Here is a 26,372-nt window from a genome sequence, read left to right as displayed (position 1 = left end):
CACCGCTGCAGATGTGAGGTCTGGTCATGACGAATGATCCCATTACCATTATGTGGCTGTCACAAGCTCGAATCCGCCAGGGCCTTCACACCGAGATGGTGCTTTTCAGGGCAGTTGTTGTGGTTGTCTTGAAGAACTGGCAGCCCGTTTTTCAGAACAGCCTTCACTCCTAATAACCCCTTCAACTTAGACAGGGTGTTTGTTAAAGAGGGGAACCAGGCTCGTTTGTTTTCTGCCAGGAATGATGAAAGCAGCCGGCCTGTAAATACTTGCAGATTTGTTTTGGTGTTTCTGTGGAGGAGTGGCGTAAACTCGAGTGCGACTAGAAACAGTTGTTAAATGAGTGGACTTTGACATCCTGCTTGCCTGTCATTGTTATTAATACTTTGGTTGCAACTCAGGTGGATCTAAGAAATGCAGATCTTTAAAGGGGGTTATTTTCAGCCTGTGATTGTCTTTAAGTAAAACTGCACATTAGATTTGGCAGAAGTCTGACCCTTGTATACAATATATCCTGTTTTTGTGTTGCTGCGTTTGCAAGTTGTAGCAGTTTGTTACATAATCAAACCTGGAAAGCAAACAGTAAAGAAACATAAACTGCTACTCGGGCCGCAACTTCATGCGCGTTGAAGAGTTGCTGCAGCTTGGCAGACGTTTAGACTCCACTGAGCTCCTTCTAGTCCCATATATAAGAGACTAGAACAACAAACCTTTCCCTCAGGCTTTTTCACAATCGCCAATAACTCTCTCTCGCCTTCTCTGTCTCACTTTAAATGCTATCCACGTAAATAGGCATTTCCACCCGCTACCCGCTGTTGTGCAGATCGGCTTTCTAACCCGAGGTATCGATGTCATCCTAGGATATTTACACAAGTATTTATTGGTTATCGATCAGGGCCGGTATCCCTGTCAGCAGCTTCCATAATTGAATTAGTCTATATACTACATTCCCACACAGTGTGCAGGCATCTGCCAAACTCCTCCTTCCTCACCCAAATCAACTGCTCCTCACGCTGAAGCACACGTAGCTCTGAATCCTTTCTATTTCCTGTGCGCTTCCTGTCGAGCCCCCCACTTCATTTCACAGAGCAGATCAGGATTTGGAGCCATTTTAGCCGCAGGATTAAAGTCTGACAGGGATAATGCCACTTCAGCCACTTGTGAGTCACGTGACACAAGATGATCTAAGGTTTTGGGAGGAGCACTATAATGTAATTAATGTATCGGAGGCTCTAATCCATTTGACTCCACCCCCTCGTGGAGCCGGATGGCCATAAACCTTAAAAGCTGCTCTTTTCCCCCGTAGAGGACAGTGAGGAAAACAGAGGGGTTGATGAGCGCCTCTTTCTCCTTCACGCTGCTGCCCCTCCACACACTCCCTCTTCTAAATAGAGCGGCCTGTTCACGTTATTTTAACCTTAAACCGGCACGCACGAGTGCGTCCTATGTACTGTACATAATCCCACCTCCTTCTTAATCTCCTGATGGCTTATCACCGTTACTGCATTTTACCCAGTTATGTAAAATTGCTGCAAGTCAGCAGCTAATTTAATATCCTACTGTTCCTACTTGTCACTGGATCTTTTTCGTATTCTTCACTAGCATTGTTATTTTTAAAAAGGTGTCACATTCGTGGAAAGTTTACTTTAAGTTTGCTCTTGTCAAATGCAAGCAAAGGAATTTACTTTTAATGTGTGCTTGTTATTTTATTATTATTTTTGTTTTTCTTGCATTCCTAAAACTGCTGGGACTTTGCATTTATTAAAGGCGCTAAAAAAAATAAATGTTTCAACAATCAGCTGAATATTTATTGATTAATTAATGTTTAACTGCTTTTATTTCTGTCCAACTCTTAAATGAATTATTATTTCCGATATTTGCGGCTTTTTAAATAAGCACTTAAATACTGCAGGATTAAAGGTCAGGTGTTGCTTCTTTAATTTAATTAGTCTAAACTGTAATAAAGGTGAGAAGGAAGACTGCAAAAGAATAGGTGTAAACCTGTATAAATATACAAAGTAGGCTTAAAATAAAGTTAACCCACCAAATTTTAAAATAAACATGGCGACCGAGGCATCGTTAATAAATATTTCCCCCAATTTGGCGGTGATTTCCTGACCCGGTGTTTGAGAACACACTCTTTCCAAAAGCTGCGTTGTGCCGATGTTTGGAGATTAAGGACTCCACAGTGACGGCAGCTGCGACTGGCAGGGGTGTTTTGAAAGATGTTGCTCATTGACCAGACGTGCAGGGTTTCTGTTTCCCAGAGGATGAATCTTCACTCACCTCCTGCTAGTTACCGTGCGTATTTTCGCTCTCTGTTAGGAACTTCCCTGCAGATGGAGGTGGGGGAGGTGGGGGGCAGTGCATTCAAGTGTGTGTGAACAAGTAAAGCTTGCTCTCCAGAGGGAGCTGGAGGGAGAAGTAAGACGGAGACGTTGAGAGACAGACTGTAGAGAGAGCAGCAGACAGAAAGCAGGAACAGTTTGAGGGCTTGCGTAATGTTGAGTGGTGTGCATGTGTTATTGATCCTGGGACCTACACCTATGGCAGACGCGCTGAGCCTTCCAGCTACGGTATAATACCTTATGGTTGGCAGATTAAAGGATGAGACCTCAGGAACAAGCTGCACAACTCAACATAAAGCAACAGAAGCAGCCATGAGGAGCAGCTAGCAGCGGACCCACACACTGCACCGCCGCAGTATGAGCTGGTATCCACCTGTCAGTAGCTGTAGGCACTGAGGTGTGTGAGAGGCAGACACAGGAAATGCATCAGTGTGTGCATGTAGAGAGGAGTAGACAAACTAGTCCGCTATACTGTACATTAATGTGTTTTGGATGTGCATGTGTGTCCCCGTTGTCTGGCTGTATGTCTGTCACTGACTGTGCTGACTTTGTGCTTTGTGACGGGGACAGAAGGGTCCTCGGTTTCTGGAGGAGCCGGCAGGCATTTGATGTGCACAGGACAGGACGGCACATGAGGAGCACTCTTGAATTATCTTTCTGTTTATTATTCTTCCTTCCCCCCCCCCCTCCCTTTTTGTTCTGTTGCTTGTGGCTCAGTGGTGAAGGAAGTGGTTTGAGCCCCAACGCATTAAAATGTAAATGCTGTAATTGCAGCTGATTGAATGTTTTCTGCATTTTGCGTGATTACCAGAAATTACTTTTTGAACAGGATTACACATAATGCTCCACGTCCCTCGTGAATTAGCCTATACGCTTAGTTATGAGTGTAACACTCATTCCCGTGAGCGTGATCTGTGAAATCACAGCAAGTTTGGCAGCCATGCAATTTACACAATTAACTTCTTTTTTTTAAATTAGCACAGAGAAATTACTTTTCAGTGCAGCAGAAGTCTGTGTCCAGTATTTAACTTTAGAAATAAATATAATTCTAGAAGTTTTTGAGGAAAAAAAATGTACATCTTTTTTTACTGATTATCTTATGTTATAATAATTTGGATTTGCAAAATACAGGTAAATAGGTGGCTCCTCGTTTGAGCCATAAACCTTTGGAAGCTCGTAATGCTAATATATACACACAAAATAGAAGAGATTTTAAGACCTTATTTTACTTTTTTTTTTTTTTTCACATGGGAATCCTGCAGTCCCTACCATCCCATTCAAGTATAACAACAGTTTGAAAATTAGATTTATATGTATTAATTTGGGAGACTAATATAGGCTAATAGAATACTATTCCCTTAAGAGCAGCTGTTTATGTTATGTTTTCTGGATGTTTTCTCCTTTATTACTCAGTACAGTAGGGATTTGATACGAAAGTGGGAATAGAGAGTGTGTGTGAAACCGGAAATGATGTGGGACGGACTCAAACATTCCTCATTGGTCAGCGCTTGGTAGCGACCTCGCAGTCGTGTCTAGAAGCTCTTCAGACCCCCAACGTTTGTTGTTGCTAGGTTTCTACATGGAAAATTGTGAGCACAAACAAGAAACAGCAGCTTCTCTCAGCATGAGGAAAAAAAGGTAACGTAAGGCACATTAGCAAGAAAAGAGCGCTAGCCTGTATTGTGTTTACCTCGTTAACTATGAATGGTTTAGCTTACAGTAATTAGTGAATGTAAGTCAGCAGATATCAACTGAACGTTTTATGTAAAGCCTGGTCAGTTAAAACAGGTCTGGTTCTTTTAACTTTTTTTTTTTCTTTGAATAATTTAAACTTCTTTATTCCACCAGAGACATTACAGAAGAGATACGTGGCACTAATTCCCAGACAAAGGGTGGTCGAGCTTCCGGTTTTTTAAAAACAAATAAGCTCTTTAAAACGGTATTTTTGAGGCGACGTGGATAAAGAGTTTTAGGCTTGCTTTATCATATTTTTCTAGTGTTACTAAACATACAGTTCCCATTTCCTGGTGACCGTTGAAATGAAAGTTATCTGAGATAAGTATTTAAAAAGGAAAATCAATGGAAGGTAAGATGGCGGCTGCGCGGAAAGTCTTTGTGTTCAGAGGCCTTGAGTTCATTTAAATCTAGTAGGCTGTTTTTACATGTAAAGAACATGTTTACATTTTTTTTCTTTTTAAATGTTAGCACAACATTTGTTTGTGTTATCTTAAAAACAAAAAGGGTTGTATTATTAGTGCACTTAAGGCCAATGGTTAAAAAAAGTCAGATTAAAGGCACATTTTTCCTCCAAATGTATATTCATTCAGGGTAAGTTTACCATTTATTTAAAAAAGTTGATACATACGTATTACATTTATTAAATTCAGTAATAACGTCTCCTGGAGTGTCACCAGAATGTAGGGGTCCTCCATTGTGCTTGAACATTGCATTGAAGGAAATAAGAATGGAGGCCCTTCCTTAAATTTAGTTACTGCACTTTCTAATAGACATCTACTGTAAATAATTTTCCCTCCAATTCTCTCTAGTCCCATTATTGTACATTGAAATTTAATAGTTTAAATTTAAAGAAAAAAAAAGGCTTGGAAGCACATTTACACATTGTATGGCAGTACCATCGGCAGGATATCACAAATGTGTAAAATGCTTTTGGTGAGGGGAAAAAACCCCACTGTATGTGAGTGAATTTATACCAGAATGTGTTTGTTTTTTAGTGTTGTGCTTTGTAAACAGTCCCTTACACCAGTGCTGTTAATCTTCTTTGTAGTTTGTCTGCTGGCCTCAGGCAGGCCTGGCAACCTGTGGTTGCTAGGGACGAATGCGTATTCGCAGATTGGTGTGCGAGCGGTTGCTGGCAGCCACTCATCGACTGCGCTGTGGTAGTGAAAGTGTGAAAAGTGTCTCACACACAGGAAATCAGGTATCTACTCTTTCAAAATGTTGCACCCTTTGAAATGTATTACAGAAGGTGGCCATTCTCTGTTTCCGGTGTGCAGCGTACGTTTTCAAGTGCTCAGGGAATAAACATTTTTCTTTAGTGATCTATGGTTGCCAGGATGTTGTTGACTGTTTTCCTAGTGTGTTTCTATGTTGCCGAGGCTCTACAGCAGTATTTTAGGTGGATCTAAGGGGTTAGGGCCCCACCTTTAACAACAAGCAACCGAGGATTTTTTTTCATCAGCTTTTATTTGAAGTAGTTAAAATAAATATGAATTTGTTTTCCTTTCTGAAAGCATAAATGGCCTATGTCACGCTGACAGATACCTATTTGTTTGGAGCATGCATGTCACGATTAAGAGCAGTTGTTCAAGAGACGAAGAAACTTTCTTTATCTTTTTTTTTAATGCATTGTGTACTGATGTGGATCCCATACCTCCTGACTTGAGCTTGATGTTCTAGGGCTTCAGGGGTTTTTAGGTACACTGAGCCTGGATGGTTTTCTCATACTGTTTGAGATTTTTTTACACCAGAAGCCTCAGTGGAAAAACACAACAAAACATTTTATCTCGAGAGTTGTTAAGAAGTAGGTCACCTGTAATTAATGGATGTGGTTTTTCTTGCATTTATATTTAGACTTTCACGTTATTATTATTTTTAAACAGTAGGGATATTACGTCAGGTTCTGCCTCTGCAGGAAAAAAAAAACATGTAATGGGCTAGAGTGAGGATGAAGTCACTTAGTGCAGCAGATAGCTACCTTTTCTATTGAAAGTAGAAAAACCTTGAACAATAGAGAAGACGGGAGTTAGCTGAAAATTTGTGCCTGTTGTATTTTCTCCTTGAAAGCTTAGGCGGTTTCTCTTGAGAGAAGTTAATGAATTTACAGCGCAGTGCGCTGCTGTCTCTCTCGCTCTCTGTTGATACCAGTTAGTGTAGCTCACCCGACAGCCTCTTTCTTTCTCCCACTCCTTCTCTCTTCTATATGACAATAATCATTTGAATAAGAAGGTATTTAATTACACTTTGAATTTCTGTGTTTAAGTGAATGGATGACCTATATTGGTCCTCACCACGCACAAAATCACACAGTAACAGTGATAGATTAGTTATGTTTCCTTCATTTTTACACAAACATTTGTCTGCGTGTTATCAATAGAAGCTTTAATTTTGAAAACTTCTGTAATTACAAGGCCTGGTTCAAATTACTCTAGTCGATACGTAATCAGAGTCTTGGCAACATGCCTGCTGAAGCCTTAACTTCCTAAGACCCGACCTCTTTCATGGCATGCATTTTTAATTTTTCGTTGCTATTTTGGTTGATTGGGGCCTAAAGAATGTAAAAACAAAGAGTTACCAGATTTTTTTTTTTATTTTTTACTTAAGTTTTGTTTTTGTGAAAAAATGAGATCCACGCATAAGTACATTTGTTTCAAATTTTGATAGAACAGTGGCAGTATAATGTCCTCGTAAGTGGATATCAGGCTCTTGTAGAGCTGGGCGATATGAGATTTTTTCATATCACGATATGTTTTTTTCATTTCAGGCGATAACGATATCTATCACGATATAAGCCAAATAACTATATTTGTAAGATTTAAATGTGCCGTTGCTCACAAGTAAAATGTGAAATAATCAGCAGCTTGTTTTTATTTAAATATTTATTTCCCATAAGTTCAACAGGGTAGATGTACTTAAGGAACATGAGACTTTTTCAGATAAATAAAGGCAAATATTGCAAACTACACAAAAGGCAGCCGCTAAAGCGTTTAAGTTTCAAAATAGAACAAATGAAACAGACTAAATTGTCAATTCCACTTAGAAACAAAGTATTAATTCTAAAAATAAATCTTAGTTTGTTTTACAGAAGAACAGACAAAACTGATTAACTTTTGTCAATATCAAATAAACTGAGAACTAAAAGGAAATTCTCAATCTCTCCTTGTTGTATAGCTTAGCTTTTCAAACAGTTTTAACAGTTACTTTAGTCTGACAAAAGCCGAATGACGAATTAGCGCTTCCAGTCAGAGACTGAGGCTACGTCCACACGTACACGGGTATTTTTGAAAACGGAGATTTTCCGTTTTCGTTTTAAAAAATAATCCCGTCCACACATAAAGGCAGAAATGAAGGAAAACGCTGCTATGAACATGCCAAAGCAGCAGGTGGCGCTAGATTCCTAACCGTGCAGAAATGTTGGCCAATCAGAAGTCTAGAAGCCTCGGTGGGAAAAAGTAAACAAAGCTGGGGCATAGAAGCAGAACAGAGTCGTATGTGTGGACGGACAGTAACTGTGTGTATATGTAAGCATTTAAACACTGCAGAGAGTAGAATTAACAGTAACAGTATTGTAGAAATTCATTTCACCGAAACAATAACGTAGCGCACAGTGTGACGCATGCACCAGTTTATTGTATTTCCAGACTTGCTTTCGGCACAATTTACAGTGAACGCTACTCTGTTTTTTGTCAGACTTGAAATAGCCGAAATACCTTCACACTACGGAACTTCTATGGCTCTTCCGTTCGACAATCTCTCCGGCATTGGAACCGTCATCTGTTTTCTCTTCGGTCACGCTCGGTTGATTTTTCTAGTCGGCACACTCATTTCCTCCATTATGCGCTGGCTCCATTACCCGCTGGCTGCTTCCCAAACAAACACACGTGCGGCTTGGCACTTGTGCTGTACGTAACAAGTCACGCGACGTGACGCTGCGGCTGTGATTGGTTCGGCTCTGCGCTACTTGATTTGGATTGGCTGACCTTTTTTTTTTAATATTTATTTATTTTTTTTAAGAGGACAAGAGCGGCGAGGTCTATCGCGATAGCTTAATTTCTCTATCGAGTAAAAGTTATATCGCGATACATATCGTTATCGTTCTATCGCCCAGCTCTAGGCTCTTGTAGAGAAAAATTAAGTATTTTGGTCTAGACGTCTCAAAATGTGATGTCCACATATGTGGATGCCAGGTTCTAGGAGGTTAATGGTAAGATTAGTTATTACATGTTATTTTATTGACATCATATTTCTCTTTATTGTTATTGAAAGGGTATTCTCCTTGATGGGAAAAATAGACATTTTTTTCCTCCTAAATTTGCTACATTAGTCTAAAAAACTTGTAATCTCTTCTTGGATCTTTCCTCTTGTTGTGCTTGCCTGCTTTTTTCACGTTTTTTTTTTTCTTCACTTTAAGTGTCCAAAATAGACTTTCTTTCCCTTTCAAAATAAATTTGTGACACACATTTATTGGCGCTACACTGCAGGGACATACATACATCTCTACCTGTATTGGAATAAATAAAGATAATTAATCCTGATAATTCACAGTAGAACCTTAAAATAAGTGTAATATATCAGCAATATGACTTAAATTTGAAAAAGTGCTTGTAGGCTAATATAGTGAATTTAGTTAAAGTTGTAGCTTATGCGCTAAAGAAATGTCGTAAATATGTCTATTTCCCTAATGCGGAGGGACATTTTAAGTCCAGCCTGTGTGCTGGCCCACACCCTGCACAGTAAATAGTGAAACTCACAGCTCAAAGTTTTGTCTGACCAACAGTCACTTTGCTGTGGTTTTTCTTTTTCCAATTGTGAAATTTAAAATTTTTATTACACTGTTTTTATTTATTAAGCTCTTAAGAGAATAGATTTTAAGGCCTAAAACAACTCTGACATGTTATTGCCATTTGTCAGTTTCCCACCTGCTCAAAAATAAATTTAGCAAAACAAGTGTTTATATAGTAATAAAAATGTGTTTGATTTAAGGTGTGTGAATGTACTTTACAGTCATTATGAAGTGCTCCGTCGCTTTGTTTGAAGCAAACCATTGTCATTTAAATAGAAATGAATTATGCTACAGTTATGGGCAAATGAAACATTTTTTTAAAAAATACTCATTTCATTGGCTTAGCAGGCATGACGGGAGAAAATGCGTTTTGTGTCAGCTGGGCACCCTGTGGCATTGTAGCTCTGACTAAAAAAAATAAAATTAATTTGTGATGATTACACCTGAGAGCTGAAAATGATTTTTATATCTGCAACACTGTGCAAATAACTTTTGGAATAACAAGAGGTGAACCGGTGGTATTGTAAACATTCATTCATTTTTTTTCTTTTTTCTTTTATTGTAGTCAAACTGCAGTTTGCTTATCTTCAAGCTTACCTGTATTGTACAGGCAGAAAAGTTAATGACTTTGGACTGCCAGCTTTCACTACAATAGGGCCTCAGACATGAACGCTGTGTTTTACCTGAATCACTGAAATCTGTTGAATCATTTGTAATTATCTCATTATATAACCCAGAGTCACTGCTTGGTTCAGCAGTTAATCTTGAAATGTCCCTACGTACATGTAAATGACGAGGAACAACACGCAGTGTTGCCTTATTTACATCTTTCTATTAACCAGCCGAGTGAGCGTCAACAGCAAATGTCAACAGGAAGGCTGTGGCTTCCATCTGAGCCGCATGCGCCTACCTGCATGCCTTTCGGCCTGTGCCTCCCTGCCACGGTGAAAACTAATGCGTGAAGAGAAACGGGCAGGCAGGTAAGCCTGCTGCATTCTGATGAGTTCTCGCCCCACGAGGTCTGGGAGGGGAACTGAAGCAGGCACCTGAGTGCTACATACCGAGATGAGGTGGTTAGCACTACCGTGGAGCAGCAGCTTTGTTCACTCTGCAGCATCAGTGTGAAAAATATGTAGTTAGGGAACAATGGAAAAGGGGAGACCAACTGCCTGTTTTCTACCTGATGATCATGGGATATACTGGAGGGATAAACACCATTAAGTGAAGCTGCATGTGCAGAAGACGTTGACTGTAACACCCTTCAATATATTTGATATGTCACTATACGTTTAGTCAAAAAACAACAAGCATTTTGTTTCTTTACAATATGACTGTGTTTTTACCCTGTGAAACCTGTCCATGTAGGTGTGAGACGTATGTTGTCAAAGAAGTGTCTTATAGTCATAAACTGATCGAAATCTAACTTGACCCTGCAGTTTTCCTCAGTCGTATAGAGCATTTCAGTGCCTTTCAGCTCACTGGTTTGGTCTTCTCATTGCTTATAATGACGTTTTTATCTGGCCAAGCAGTTTTCACCGAACAAGCTCTGACAGTACATTATCTGCCCACCACTGAACAGTCCTCAGTTTTTGCCATAACTGGAAATGATGGATGCTTATATTTAATACGGCCAAAATTTCAAGCCTGCGTACAAGTAATCCCCATTAGGTTGCAGACTGCTGTAAACACTTAGTTTTCAAATTTTTTTTTCTCCTTCTACTTCTTCTTTTCCTGTTCCCTGTTTTTGGGCTAGGTTGACGTCAGCTGCTTATATGGTCGTGTCAGGCACCCCTAGATCTGTGACTCTGTGAACAAAATGGCTCACCCAGAAAATGTTTCTTCCGTTATGCTTGAAAATGCTGTGCAGCCTTTTAGGGGTTTATTAGGATGTGTCTTAAAATGAGCTTTTTCCCATTGTGAAGTTCAGTTGAATTTTCTTGCTTTTTCTAAATTAGAATGCACAAGTATAGTCTTGGTATGTGGTAAATGTATATCTTTTACAGGTTTTTTTTTTCTACGTTCTCTTCATAGATGGTATCAAAAGTATATGTAGCTACTGTGATATTACCCATACGTTTTTGAAATCTTAAAAAGAGGATTTCTGCCATTGCCATCTCAGTTACAAAAAGTTGGATTTGACGAGAAGGGGCGGGTCTAACTGTTGCTAATGATCTGTGATCGACAGGTTGTTAGGCTCTATATAAGGTCAAAAAAGGATCTATTTTTCAAACTGTAAATAATTTAGAACTACTTTGGTGGAGTCCTGGGATTAAAAACATGGAGGTGGAAATGAGCATAATCAGTCCATTTTAAGAGTAAATTACAGTGGCAAGTTATGTTTCATTTTCAGGGCTGCATGTCTCCAAAAATACTTTAAAATAGGTTCAAAGATGTATTTTATATCTAACTGTATGAGACTGTAGGGTACTGATTATCTATAACTAATATGGAAAGCAAAAAACAGAGGGCTTTTTGCCCTCCTTTGATTCTTACAGGCAGTGGTTTTGCTGATTGTCTATTGGTTATGATTATATTGTGCTTCAGTCTTGACATCTGATAATGGTTTGTAAATTGCAAACTAAAGTCATTGCAGTGTCGTTCTTTTCATGCGCCTCCTCCACTAGGAAAGAAGAAAATGAACCACAGCTGCACCAGTGCCCAACCATAAACCATTTCAACTCAGATATTATTAAATAGTCATTAATTCAGAATCATTTCCTAAGAAATTAGGAAATGATTCTGAAATGATTCCAGGAAATTTCTTCCCAAGAAATTCGCTGGATAGAGTTAATAATTATTTGATATGTATCAAAAATATGAATGTCCTTATAGGAGTTTAAAACCCAAGAATAGATTTATTTACCATACATTTGTTTGTGCAGTTGTTTTTTGTTGATGTTGATAAATCCCATATTTTGCACTGTCACTGCTTATTTCTTACCTCTCCAATGACTGCAAAATTGCACATTCTTCTCAGAATTTCTGGAAAATAATTGGAAGATTGCTGAGTCAGAAAACTCAATGCCACATTTCTTTTTCAAATTGCCTTGTACAGCCATTATCTCCAATATATTATATTTGTTCTGTGCTCTTAGATGTGTCCTGACAGAGCTCACACAACCCAATATACAAACTCAAACCAGTGTGCAGAAATGGAAAAATTTTGTCGAACAGCGTCATAGGTTTGTGTGATGTCCTGTTTATGTTTTGCTTTAGAGTCTGTTTGTCCTTGTGGGTGGAAAAGCAGGAACAAATCTTTGTGGCTAGAGGACGGTAACAACGTATAGACACCACTCTCATACAAATCCTGTTATCTCTGCTCCACAACAATTGGATGGGACTTAGAGAAGCACTTAGGAGCACTAAACAGAAATGGTCTGAGCAGCGTCTTAATCCAGCAGCAGAGAGTGGGCCACTGTGGGAGTGCCAACAGAGTTTGAAAGGAGAAGCGGGGGGACGTCTTCCACTCTGAAGGGTGTCCCGAATATTGTTGACTTGTTGCGCCTTCTCTGAGATTTCAGGGCGTTTAGGAGCTTAAGGGTCAAAACCAGAAAGTGGGTTAATTCAGATTAGATGAATCCGCTGCATCCCCTTGGTGTCTAAGGACCACTGGGCTTTTTGACCAACCCACCCAAACTGAGCCATATACTGTTTCACCACTAGTCTCGGCGTAAATGAAAACTGTCAGTGCAGACTTGCATTTACCGTAAAATCAGTCCAGACTGAAGATGTAAGAGCAACAGCCACTCGCATACATGCGCTGGCAGCTGTAAATGCAGCTGATTGTTCGCTGATCACATTATGCTGCACTCAGCACTGCACTACCATACATAAAAGAAACTGAGACATTAGTGTTGCCTGCACAGTATATATCACTGCATTAGTAACATGAGCATGTAATAGGTGCGTAATCACATGCCTCCAGTGTGATTTACGACCGCACAGTTTTTCATTTCCTATTTTATCTGCATAGTACAGCTGATGTGATGGAGGCCGGGTCATCTTTCATTTTGTGAAGCCATCACTCGCATGAAAATATGAAGTCTTCCGTCAAGCTGTTTCTAGATGCTGTGAACTTCCTGTGTGTGTGTGCGTTATATCCTCAAGCATGGCCGTCAGTTGCTAATAGAGCCTTTTGCTAGCAACTGAACTGTTTTGTTAGAGAGTTGTTTTCTGTTTTCTGACAGAAAATAGGTTCGGCAATATTGTTTATCTTATCCCAGAGAAGAGATTATCTCCTTAAGCATTAAGCAGTAAATATGTTCCTAAGCTGTTGTGAAACAGTGGTGAGGACTTTGTAATATGACATGTTTGCACTGACAATCAGCCGGTGTTGACAGCTAAATGGATGCTGGAAAGAGGGGAATGACAGTTAAATGGAGAAAAAACTCCCAACACATTTATCATTCAGGTGAATGTTGCAAACAATTATGTGAGGACTGCAGTAGCAGTGAGTGAGTGTGCAGAGGTGTTTGTGTGCGTTTTGTGAGGCAGCGTGCTCCGGAATGAAAGACTATTTGAGATGCCTTTTTATTCGTCCAGAGCGAGCCACCCTGCTGGGCGCAGGACAGCATGCCTTGTGAGGCGTCTCTGACAGCCTGGGCATCCACACAGAACAGGGTGAGAAAGGTAAACAAGGCTCTTAAAGATCTCATTAGAAAGAAACCTTTAGCAGAGAAGGAAACGTTTAATTATTCACTCGTGAGTTTCTGTGTAGAGGGGAAAAAAAAGGAAGGAAAAAAGGTTTCCCCCTCAGCCGAAATTCCAAAAGAGGCCTTGGGGAAAAAAAGCAAAACTTATCGTGTTGTAGTGTGTTTCTAATGACATAAGTGAGTTTGATTTTTGGGGGTTAGGAACAAAGTACACTGAGATTATGATAAATTGAAATCTGCACTGTGCATGCTGAGTGAGCGTGGAGGACATTTTGAAAAGCACATGTGTTAGGAACATAAAGAAAATTTGTTTCATATGAAATATTTCTTCTGACATACAGTTAGGTCCGTGCCTGTCATGTCAGTTTACATGATATAAAAGTGTCATATCACAGTATCAATGATATAGGAACACCATCCATTTAGATTCAGTGACTCAAACAACGAGGGAAGCCCAAGCATGTCTGAGGGCAAGAGCCTCCAGTGGTGATTTAGTATTTAAAAAGTGAACTACTCAGCAACTTAGAATCAGCACAGTACTTTGCAAAACATGCAAGAAAACTATTTCTGCTAAATGTGGAAACAATGCATGTTTTTCACCACTTGATACACGTGTGACTCAAAAGTAAACTAATACGTTGACAAAGTGTGGCTGGAGCGGTCACTTGTTGCAGTCCATAGGACAGGAAGAGCAAATGCTAGATGGAAATGACTGATGTGGTTACACAGTAGAAAAGAAATGCTATAAGCAGTTGGTTACAGGGCTGTAATACATGGAAAAACAAAACATACAAGGTGCTGGGGTTGTTGCAGCATGTCACATCATGGTTCCCCTTGGACAAATTGTTTAGTGTTAAAGTTTGCAAAGTGAACTTGAACTTAAAAGTCTGTAGGATGTTTTCATAAATAAGTAGAAGAAATCGATAATAATTCTTTTCTCTTCTCTAAATAATGCCACGCATCATGGTCAAATGAGGTTGCATACTAGTAACCAATGGCTACAATGGTGCATTTTTTTTTCTAAATTAGCTTTTGGCCAATACCTATCACTAGGTACTAGGCCATAAAAGAGGGCACATCAGAAGACCAGCAGATTGATAAGCTTGAATTCCGTAAAAACCTGGATTTGTCTCTGTTGGCTCCATCCAAGTGATCATTCTCTAGTTTGTGATTATAAACATGGTTGTGAATCACCATGATGCAAAACAGGCTCACACACCTGTCCCTAAGGTGTCTTCACAGGTTATCTTGAAAAATTTGGACATCGGTGCCCGACATGAGGAAATTTACTGCCTAAATCTCTGAGCGCTGATGATACGACGATAACGTTCTGGTCCATTATGAGCTGCTGCTGAGCACTTTAACATTATCATTAAGCAGTAATTTCACACTACTTCCTTTGCTGCAAAAGGGCATTTCACTGTGTTGTAAGCTGTGCAGATTTTGCTTTTGGGCCCAGTAAAATATGATGTTGGTAAAATATTACCTTGACTGCTGTGTCTTAAGAGACCTCATAGTAGCAAGATTGGCATGCTTTTTTTATGATTTCATAATGAATTTGCCCACCCGTATGGGTGCCTGACATGTGTGCCCTGTGTATTCTTGTGTGCAACTACAGGGTCTGGTAGTTGCAAGACTGGCATATTTTTATTTTATTTTTTTAAGAGGTATGTTAGAATAGGGCTGTGCGATATGACCAAAATCTCATATCCTGATATAAGACATCTATCGTCCCGATAATGATATAAATCACAAACATTTTCTGAAAGTTCAGTGAATCTCGGGCAGCTTGACTTGCGTGAAGTGTTTCCAGCTAGGTGTCGTGTACCTGGAGTTGAGTGTTTTGACCGATGCATGAAACTATACATTTTTAGACATAAGTTGTAACGGCCGCCGTTTTCTTTCTGAGTATTTATTACACAGCGTGCTGCGGGGAAAAGCCTGTTCTAACGTTTGAGTCTAAGGTTTATTTTTTAGCACCTGATGGCTATTTTTTGCTTCTCATCCGTAAACACTCTGCATAGTATTTCACGTGATTCCGTTTATTTTGAAAGGTCTCAACAGGCTCTTGAGCTTTATTCTGAAAGGTTTATGTGGAAAATAAACAAGTGGACACGCTATTTTTTTACCGTCGTTGTTGCTAACGATGACGCATAAAAACAGGCGCTTGTCTGTCCTTAGTGTGGTTATATTAAATATAAGAGATAGAGAGAACTTTAAGAAATTAATATAGCCACTACAGTGACCATCAGAACAATGAAAAAATATTGTCGTAAACAGTTTATTTTGCGACACCATGAAACAAACGATAGCGTAAAATGAAACGATAGATGTTTTTACATCGTCATCCGATGTATATCGTTATATCGAACAGCCCTATGTTAAAATGTGACAAGACGAATGGAATATTAAAGCCTCTGTACCTTACAGCTTTACAGTCCTCTCTCACACACACACACACACACACACCAACACCCCAACATCGTGGCCACTCCCATGGCTCTGGATGGTTTAAACGCTCAACCAAAAGATACAACATCCTATGTAGAAAACATTGTGCAGCTTCTGAAGAGTTACAAGGTTAGGTCACTTTAGCTACTGTTAAATTGAAAATGTTAAATGGTTATTTTATACGTTTACTAAATAAAATTTCCAGGGAAAATGGTATCTGGGCTACTTTTGTGCTTATATTTCACTTAGTCTGTGTCACTGGATGTAATGCTTTCTCACTGCTATTGCAGCAGTAATAGCAGGGAGCTACTTTTAATCCTTTAACGCTCCAAGTGATGTGAAGCTGTCCAAAAATTTGACGTCAGCTGATTGCATGCCACTGATTAGCAAGTCAGTGGCGTCACTTGATGACTCATGACAGTATCTCCTTCATAAAAATCAAAAACCCCATTTTTGAAATCCAGCAAAGAGGGAAATTTCTACACAAAAACAACACTGTGGTCCCAGATTCTGGAACACACACACACACACACACACACACACACACACACACACACACACACACACACACACACACACACACACACACAGAGCAGCAGGTATACCACCAACCAAAACCCAGTAGAGTTGACCTGAGTAGCTACTAATGGAAAAAAGGATATATAACTGACTTACTTTTGCAGTAAATTCACACTTCAGATTAACGAGTGTGTCATCAGTGACAGAAACTTACTGGAAAAGAAGGACTGAAAATGCCCCTTACTTAGATTTAAAAATGCTGCTGCCTGCAAGCAAATACCAAACACAAAATTTGGTATTCATTTATTTTTTCATATATTGTCAGAAATATCATGGCAAGTTTTCTTGAACTATCATGATATAATTTAGAATCTTTGTCATCCACCTCACTTGCAGTTTATATTTATCAAGTCACCCATGGTATCAAATATGGTTACTTCTAGAATATGTTGCATTAAACTGCCTTTTTTTTTTTTTTTTAACAGCATGGGGCTGTTTTGCATGGTAACTGTTTTTTAATACTTGCACATGTGAATTTATAAGCTCTTATAGAATCTACTTTTATCAAAGTAAAAACGCTGCATAGATCAGCCCCAGCTGTAGTTATGTCTAGCTTGTTTTAGTTGTGTCTAAATTTTATAGACAATATCTCCCAGAAGCACCTGCAGTATTTGATAAATGTAGCCTGCGTTTCGGGTTGTGTTTTGTGTTAATCTCGTGTCATTCCTGTTGAAACTTTTCCCAGACTGATGTTGACACCTTGTCCAACTTCTCTTTTTTGCCTCCATAAAATGAGTTCAATTTCAGTCTTTGCCCATTTGCATTGACATAAGCTGTAGTCTCATGTAGCCATGTTTCTAATGTAAGGTGGAGTTAATCTTTCATAACTTGATGGGGGAAAAACCATCAATGTCTCACTTTTGACATTTTTGGGTACAAATTAATCAGTTAGTGCAATGTTAGCGATAGATTAATTTGAATGGATGATTAATTTTATATTTGTTGACAAATAGATTAAACAGTCAATTGGTGCAGCTCTGCTGCTTCTATTTTAATCTTACTTGCACCCAAGTGATATGTGCCGATAGCAAGCTGAGTCTCTGCTCCAGACACATGAAGGTTTTAAAATCTGAAGGTAGAACTGAAAGCACAGATCAGAACAGAGGAGAACAGAGAACCTGTGAAAGGATTCCTCTAGAATGGTTGATGATCATAGGGTCATCTTTAGGAGCAATGCAAACTTTTGGCACGGGTTGAATACCCTCTTTCTCACCCCTCTGTCTGCCTGCTCTCTCAGAGGTTAAAATTCCTTCGACTGCACCGCTTGCGTGTGAGTATTAGTATGCACGCCTGTGTGCAGACACGGTTCCTTAGCTCGTACAGGTGGGTGCAGTAAATATTAGCTTTTCAAATGAACATGGCCACCCTCGGATATTTAAAGGCTGAAATTGAGAGGCTTTCTTTTTTCTCGTGGCAGGCAGCTCCAAACCAGCAGCAGACAGCTTGGTTACATTCAACAAACATTAAGTAACCATTGACTTCAGTCTGCATCTTCTACTGCAGTTCATTTTGGACTTGGGAAAGGAGGAGCTGAGAAAGGGCACTGGGTTCAAGCTTGAATGCAAGAAAACAGGAGATATTAGCAGATGACTGCCTCTGGTTTATCCACAGATAATAAGGGAACACAAATAAGTTGAGGATACCTGAAGACTGTAGACAGGCAGCATTTTATTTTACAGAAAGCAGTCATCTTGTGCTTATCCAGTGTATGCTGAGTGAGACCTCAAATGTGTCACTGCTTATTCAAGATGTCCCTTTGGATGCTTTCAGTCTGACAGGAAAACAGGTGGCTCTAAATAATGACTTATGACAGAGATGCTGAAAGAAATGGTGCATTTCTTACAGCGACGTTTTCCTGTTGAAGAATGAGTTTGCAAAGTTTACCCCAGTGTCCTGCTCGGGTTAGCCTCTCCCATCATCAGATTCACTAAAGTATCCATTCTAATATAAAGTAAGTGTTCAGCATCGGGCATCAAGATTAGTTGGAATAATTAATTAGCACAGACGCTATAGAGAAGTGGTACTTCTGAATTCACGGACTATTTAGGGAGACTACGCCGAATGAAAGGACCTTTCAGTTTCCATATTCTGCAGGTTGGGGATGCCAGCATTCGGAGCTGTTTTGAGGTTTTGACTTGGTCTTAAATCCTTTTCAGCTACTGGCTGCTTTTTGGATGTCACGGGTTTGCTTACAACGTTAGAAAAAGTGATGTGTTTTAGCGGTAGAGACAGATTTTAATTGGTTTACCCTTGTTTGGATATTGACTGCCAAAAGAGATCTTTCATCAAGCCACTTGCTTTAAACTGCCATCAGTGACAGAAAGCTTGCAGGCCACTGTGCTGTACAACACAGCAGGAATTGTCCGTTTGTTTTTTATCCTTGTGCATTCTGTTTTATTTCGGAATGAAGGCAGTATCTGAAGTGTCTATCGCTTTAGAGACTTTAAAGTTATAGTTGGAAGATTTATTGCTAAATATACATATAAAAAGGTGTTCTACTCTTAAATTAAGTTTGCTTTTTTGCTGCCGTTTCCCCTTTGCTTATCTTAAATTGGTATTGTCAGTTTGTTAATTTATTTCTTGGTATTTTAAGAAAAAGGGGAGAAGACACGTGACACTGTGTTTCTCCGGACAATCAGAAAAGAGTCATTCATTCGTGTCCAGCTGCCCGCGCAGTGCTCCCAACCTCTCCTCAGCCACTGACGGGAAATTCTGACCTGCAGTGTTTTACGCCCAGCCTGGTTCAGGAGAAAAATGCAGAATAGAAATGTTTGCCAGTGCGTGAACACAGGCATTCGAGGCGCAGAAAAGCTGATACGACGTGCGTGTTTGTTTGTGGGTCCCATGGCAATCCCGCCTGAACTGAAATCTATCGCTCATTATCACATCTCATTACATTTCTTCCTCCACTTCATATCTGCATCTCAGCCCTTCAGTCTCACTCGTTGTAGTGTCTCCTGTTTTCCCACCAAAATGCTTCTCAGCAGCATGGCTTTCTCTCCACCGGCTCCTCATCAGCTGCCTTCATCGCAGAGCTGGGCTCTCTCACGTTAATGTAGTTGTTAACAGCCTGTGGTCACAGGCGGTTTGTGTGGCTTTGCTGTTGGAGCTGAAACGCTCACAGGAGGCAGAGGAGGTGCTTTGTAGGACCTCTGATCCCAAATGGACCGGCCAGTGATGGACTGTGCTTGGTTGACTGATATAGTTTGACAAGAAACTAAAAAGACCAGGGGTTCAGTGTTAAATTACAGAAATTGAAGATACAAATGAAAGGGATATGAACTGAAAACCAGAGCGAGAAACTGTAAAAGAACACATGAATAAATTTTCAGGGAATACATGAATATCTTGTTTATTGCTGAATGTGGGTGCTTTTTGTTTCCTTTGTTCTCCAAACCAAAAACACACCCTCTGTTGCTCTAGTTACGTCACTCAGGACGAAGGAAACCCATCATTGTGGTCTGAGCGCCTCTTTTGTTTTTTGTTTTTTTCCTTGTCATGTGATACTTTCACTTCTCCAGTTGAGAGTAGTAAGCACAGTGCTTGTAAGATGGTGTTACCAGGAGTCACATGCTGCTGTCTAATAAACACCCTCACCTTACATACCTACGGTACCTTCAGCACATCTGTGACAGCCCTTTGATTGGTGATAATGAGCCGTGGGTGTTTACAGTGACTGTGAAATTACATAGAGTAAATATAGTACAGGTCTGATTCTACATTATGTCTTTGCTTTTGAGCTACTGATACAGCAGAGGTGTGTGTGTGTGTGTGTATGTATGTATGTATGTGTGTAAGTTTATGTGAGTTTGTGGTTCGGGTCTGTTAAATTCTCTCCGTCTGTGTCTTTAATCTCTGCAGGAGTCGGAAGATCCAGATCCGGAACATTCCCCCTCATCTACAGTGGGAGGTCAGTGTGTGTGTCTCCGTCTGTGTGTGTGTGTTGGTGTGACAGTAATGCCCTGTTGATCAGCACCAGGTAGCACATAAACCAGTTTCCTGACGATGAGTCACCAGCCTTTATCCTGTGTTTGTGTGTTTATGTCTGTACTTGTGTGCGCGCTTATGTCTGTGTCGGTGTGCAGATGACAGTGCGTCTGTGTGTCGACATCTGTAACCTTGCTGGGGTCCAAGTTGGTTTTCTCTGTGTGAGAGTCTCTGTCTTCAAGCCTTTACTCTGTCATTTTTCTTATTTTAATATCTGCAGCCTGTCTGCGCTCACAGCTCTGGGCATGTGGTTTAAATGGGTTTTATTGTTTTTAATATTATAAACATTAGCGGATAAAAACGCTTTGTGTTTACTGAACAGATTAGGACAATTTGCCTTATTCCCCCCCCAATCTTTTAGTACTGCATACAGTTTTATTGTACAAAAGAATTTATTCACATTTAATAACACAGTATTTTTGTATTAGTATATAGATAAAGAATTGAATATCTGATAGAAAACACGTGATCCAAGTGGCATCTATTTGTTTCTGAAATTTAGTAGAGACGCTCAGAGGCAGCTCATTTTATTGTATGTGGCTCATTCAGAGTTATTTCATTTCTGTTGGACCAGATGAGTAAAATAATTAGTTTCCATAATAACCTAAATAAAAAATAAAATACAAACAAAAGTACAGTTTTTGAAGACTTAAAAGAAACCCAGCTATTTAAAAGCAGATAGTGGACAGCATGAAATGTCTTTAAAAAATAAACAAAAGATATGTTTTTCTGCATTCAGTCAGTCTGCGGCGACTTTTAGCAGCATGGTGCCTCAGCACTTTTGCCTCAGATCTGCATGGTCCTGGGCTCAAACCCACAAGGGCCTTTCTGTGTGAAGTTTGCATGTCCTCCTGAGGCTTTCACAGGTTTTCTGCAGGAGCTCCAGTTCTGCCTGCCATTGAAAAACATGTAATGGTAACCCTATCTGTCTTGCCCCAGGCATTTTTGCAAGAGATTCTTAATCTCAAGAGTTTTCTGGTAAATAAAATAAAATATCAAAGATGCGCTGCTGTAGTGAATAAAAGAATGTGCTGCAATGGCTCCTTGGCTTAACCATTCTAATGATGTGATTTATTCTTAATACGTGAAACACAATTCCTTGCCGCAAAATACAGTGAAAAGTTCAAAATGGCGGCCCTTCTTCTCTACTGATGTCACTCTTTGCACACTGCCGGTCCAGGAAAGATCCTTTGGTGGTTTTCTTTTTACATTACTTTTTTTTTTTTTTTTTGGTTTTTTGTTTTTTGTTTTTTCCTACATGAATCTGACCTCTTTCCGTTTGAACAGTGACCTTTTATTATTTAACATATTATGATGGAACGCTGCCACACATTCTTATATCATCTTAGGTGTTAGTATGTCTTTTATGTCTGCCTTATTTCCCCTTTGCACCATACATAATGTTTGCACAGCAAGATTAGGCTCTTCAGCCACAAGTATAACAACTGAGATACAAGTTTTTGGAATAATACTTTGATTGATCACACTTATGAATATTAAAGTATCTCTGTTTTTACCAATATTGCGTGACTGCAGGGAATGACATCTCTGACACACGCATGCACGCACGCACGCACTTTGCCACCTCTCCAGGTTTCTCTGCAAGTATTAGCTGTGATCTCAGACGCCATTCAGCTCTCATTTTCTTTATTTACAGACAAGTCTGCACTAGCTGCAGCTACTCATCTGACATTAGGAAAAGTTTTTGTTTGGAGCTAGGTACATCAACGTACAGTGCTTTTTATTACGCATGCATTGTAGAGGAATAAGCTGATATGAAGTGACGTAATTAAAATAATGTAAGGTTAAAGGTCTGGCCTTCCAGTAATAAGCTTTAATCTAAAGATCAATCAGATCTTAAAGTCTTGATCTCACTCTGTGTATGTATGTCAGTGCTATTTTGTGTGTCTGAGTTTTATCTTTTCTCTTTTCCCCATCAGGTTTTGGATGGCCTTCTAGCTCAGTATGGTACTGTAGAAAATGTGGAACAAGGTACAGAATTCTTCTCCTCCCTGTTTGCTGTGCATGTCATCTTCATTTGGTTCCAACTGTTCAATTCACATGAGACTGTTTAGCATCACACACACACAAACATGCACGCACGCAGACCTCCCAGTGAGTCAAGTCTCCCTTTGTGACTTCACTTCCTCGTTACCATCATCCCACACAACCATTATCTAAACATAACTCATCTCTGCATATGAATCAGCCTTTATCATCTTGTCTGTCTGCGTGTGTGCGTGTGTCTTATAAGTTTGACCCGAAGAGTCGAGTGTTTGAATTGCATGCAGCCTCTATAATAAGCACTGTGTACTACCACGGTTCCCGTTGGCCCCAGCGTATAGATTGAAGTGGGCAGACATGGCAGTAATCCAGTAGTAATGTGTCCACGTGTGTGTTTATGCCTGCATGTGTTTGCGAGATGGATCTCTTTTGGGGAGGTGCATCGTGGTAACTGGGGAGGACACTGCAGGCGCCTGTGGTGAGGCTTTTGCACTGTCTGATTTTGTGTGTGTGGTGTTTTTCTTTTTTGGGGGGGGGGGGGTAGGCAGCATTAGAGCAATCCCTGCAAACTTTTTGCTGACTAAGCACGCATGCATGAGTAATAGAGGCATGCACCGCAAGGTATAAGCACCAACAAAGATGCACATGTACAAATCTTTACACACACACACACACATACAGGCACAGTGTCTCCTTGTATATCAAAACAGCCACAACCAACTACTACCCACTGTTGTCATGACAGGTGCTAAAAGAGAATCCGACAGAGGAGATACTCCACTCAGAGTTTACCACACGCTGCCATTAAACAGTCTACTTCATGCTGTACCACACACCGGCACAGCATTTTCCCTTCACCTCCTCTTTCAGTTCCTCAGCCCGGCTCTCCAAACATCGCTAGTTGCAGTGAATTATCAATGGAGCCAGCTTGCTCGTGTGTCCGTCCCTGCTTGCAGTCTCTGTCACTTTTCTCTGCCTGGATCTGTGCACTCTTGTTACAGGGGTGAGGTTTTAGAGAAGTCTGGTGTTCTTGTGTGGCATGGTCAGAGCTGCTGGTGGCGGGGTGGGGCAGAAATGGCTGTGAGTGCCGGTGCCGGGCACCACGCCAGGCTCAGCCCACTCGCCCTCTCTAAGCCAGCTGGGCGCTCTCCCTGGATTTAACCCTTTAAAATCTGCTATCTGCTGCTCGCTAACAGGTTCGGAAGTTTCTTTTTTAGACATTGATGCCTCTTATGACTGTTCACAGGAAAAGCAAGCTGAAACATAATTTTACTACTTCTGTGGTACACCTGGCATCTCAGACTTATTTATAATTGACATGTTTTGTTCTTGGCTTGCATGGGCATTTATGTGCCTGTTTTATCTAAAACCTCAGAAGTATCTTTACAGAGCTTTGAAGACCTGCTCTATTTGCCATTTATTTGATTTCACAAGCGTAGTTGAAAAAACGTAGATACTGTTGTCTCTTGTGGCAGAAAGCATTTCATCAATAACACAAGCTGCCTTTCTCAGACCTTGTTCTTTTGCCATTAGTATCACTGTTGTTCTCTCAAATTACAGGTATCATGCAGTTAAATAAAACATGCTGAAGTACAATGTGCTAAGACCGGTTAAGGAAACATGTATACCAGGGTGACAAATTAAAGGGAAACTCAAATTTTGACGCACATAGTCAGGAGAACTAGTGGCTCTTATCTATTTTCACACATGCACTAGCACAGCAGCCCTAAATCTTTCTAGACTTTATCCAGTGTAGGTACATGTGAGCAGTATTTAACCTTCCCATGTCAAAAGATTGTGTGCTGGTCGGTTACACCTGTCAAATATAAGATGAAGAAATATCTTTTAAAATAAAGGTAAAATAAACCACCACAAGCTGTTTTGGCATCTTGTGGTGGTTCTGCATCTTGCAAATGAACTCTCTTATAATGTTTTTTTTCTTTAATTTGTCACATTTTTTTTTATTTATGCATTGCATGAGTTAATAACAGCAAAAACAAAACAAAACATTCTGAAAACATTTAATATTAGAGCAAACAAAACCTTTTTTGTGATCTCTTAGAGAACAAGAGAGGAGAAGAAAAATGTTTTGCAGTCGAGTCTCAGTATTCATAGCCCAGCTCTTGGCTTCAGCTAGACTGCATCTGTTGATTATTTCATTAAGTGATGAATATTGATGGCGTTTCTCTTTATTATAAGACAAAGAAAAAGAATATAAAGTTTGTGCTTGCTTATCGTTTTTCCTTAAATTGCTACAGTGATCAACTCAGCATCTGAGCTGTTTGATCAATGGACAATTTCATCAATCGATCGATTGTGAGCTTCCTTTGTAATTGCGTGTACTTTACAAGGCTCGCTTGAATTGAATTCCACTTACAGTTCAACCTTTGAAGAATTGAAGAATGCGTGATCTCAGCAGGAATCAAACCCTTCAGTGTGGCGGTATCCGTGTTGTTCTTTCCTCAGCGGACCACAAGTCTCGGCGAGGTGCTTCTTAGCGGTGCATTGCATTTTATCACAGATTACTTGCTTTGTTAAGGCTGTCATGTCAAACTTAAATAGTTATTGTGCAAGTGGCAGAGAGGCTATTGTGTTAAGCTGCTCCTGTCTGTAGAGGAAGCAGCAGGGTCTGGAGGGGAGCCAGTGTGGTGATGGTTGTAATGGATTCACACAGGCAAGTGGTTCTCTGGGTTAGGGCTGCTCAATTAATCGAATTTTAATCACGATTACGATCTGAGTTTTCAACGATCATTAAAAATGACTGAGCCGATTATTAGCCCCTCCCTCATGCTTTACTCTCGCGCTGCTCTGTGTGGCAAATCGAGCGCACCGCTCTGCATTTCGAACACGCGTCACAACAATTAAGAGGACCCGAGGGAAGCTCGGAAAGCTAAGCAGAAGTTATTTGGAGAGAAGAGTGACTGCCGTTGGTTGAAAAGAGGTAAAAAAAAACTTCAGTGGTGTGGAAACATTATGGGTTCGCGGAGTCAGACATGGATCAAGTAGACATAGTGTGTAAACTTTGCTATGGTGTAGTAGCTGCACCACAGAGCAACACTGCAAAGTTCACTAAACATAGATCTTTACATTTTTCATTTATTTCTTATATTGCAAACATTTGCACTGTTATCAGTATTTGCACACTATTTTATATTATTTTTTAAAGTCATTATTCAATACATTGTTATTGTTAACCCTTTAAAGCCGGTCAGAGCAGCAAGCTCCGTTTTGTGTAACTATTTTTAAATCCCGCTAAGCTAGCGCAATAAATTTTTTTCCATATGAAACCAGAGGAGTTGTACTTACATCTTATGCCATCAGCTTGTCCTCGGTCACGGTTTCCTTCCACATATAGCTTTGCAAAAATTGCATAAAAAGCGCTTGCAGGAACAAAAACATAATATTCCAGAAACACGCTTTGCCGATCCGATCAGCTGTTCGTAACACTTCCCACATTGAAAAAGACGTCAACGCGAACTATCGCATTTCCTGCCCAAAACCAGAAGTGACGTCATTTTCGCGGGAAATGTAGTTTTTTTTACTTGTAGGCCTTAAAAGCCTATACTGGTGTTTTTATAAGTCATGTTTGACTTTTCTGAATAGTTGCTGGGATGCTTAGAACTCGAATTGCACTGCTGGAAATAGTTTATTTTGATGCACCTGCTGTTTTCTTTGCAAATTTGCATCATAGGATTGTTTTTTTTTTTTTTTTTTTTTCCTGCAGTATATAAAAATTGCTGTATCTCCAAAATAAAACTATGAGGACACTCAAAATAAATTTCCTGTTGTTGTAAACTATTTTTTGCAACTTTTTTGTATTTAAAGTTTTGA

The 26,372-nt window shown here is 39.9% G+C and overlaps 1 protein-coding gene across 7 annotated transcripts in view; it reads left to right on the top strand.

Annotated features, from left to right (window-relative positions):
* The window catches only part of igf2bp2a (insulin-like growth factor 2 mRNA binding protein 2a), a 64,329-nt gene that overhangs the window by 13,088 nt on the left and 24,869 nt on the right, over window positions 1–26,372 (top strand). For 4 of the 7 annotated variants that reach the window (XM_082509434.1, XM_082509433.1, XM_082509436.1 and 1 more), the window contains exons 3-4: window positions 20,412–20,460; window positions 22,478–22,529. In XM_082509434.1, the coding sequence (XP_082365560.1) occupies window positions 20,412–20,460; window positions 22,478–22,529 (101 nt within the window). Of the gene's footprint in view, window positions 1–3,810; window positions 3,987–4,059; window positions 4,081–20,411; window positions 20,461–22,477; window positions 22,530–22,931; window positions 23,020–26,372 lie in introns of those variants that run through there. The other 3 variants (XM_082509437.1, XM_082509438.1, XM_082509439.1) reach the window with 3 other exon arrangements.

This window comes from Aulonocara stuartgranti (assembly GCF_965226115.1).
Source record: "Aulonocara stuartgranti genome assembly, chromosome: 16".
Taxonomy (NCBI): Eukaryota; Metazoa; Chordata; class Actinopteri; order Cichliformes; family Cichlidae; genus Aulonocara; species Aulonocara stuartgranti.
This window is presented reverse-complemented; position numbering and strand designations above follow the sequence as displayed.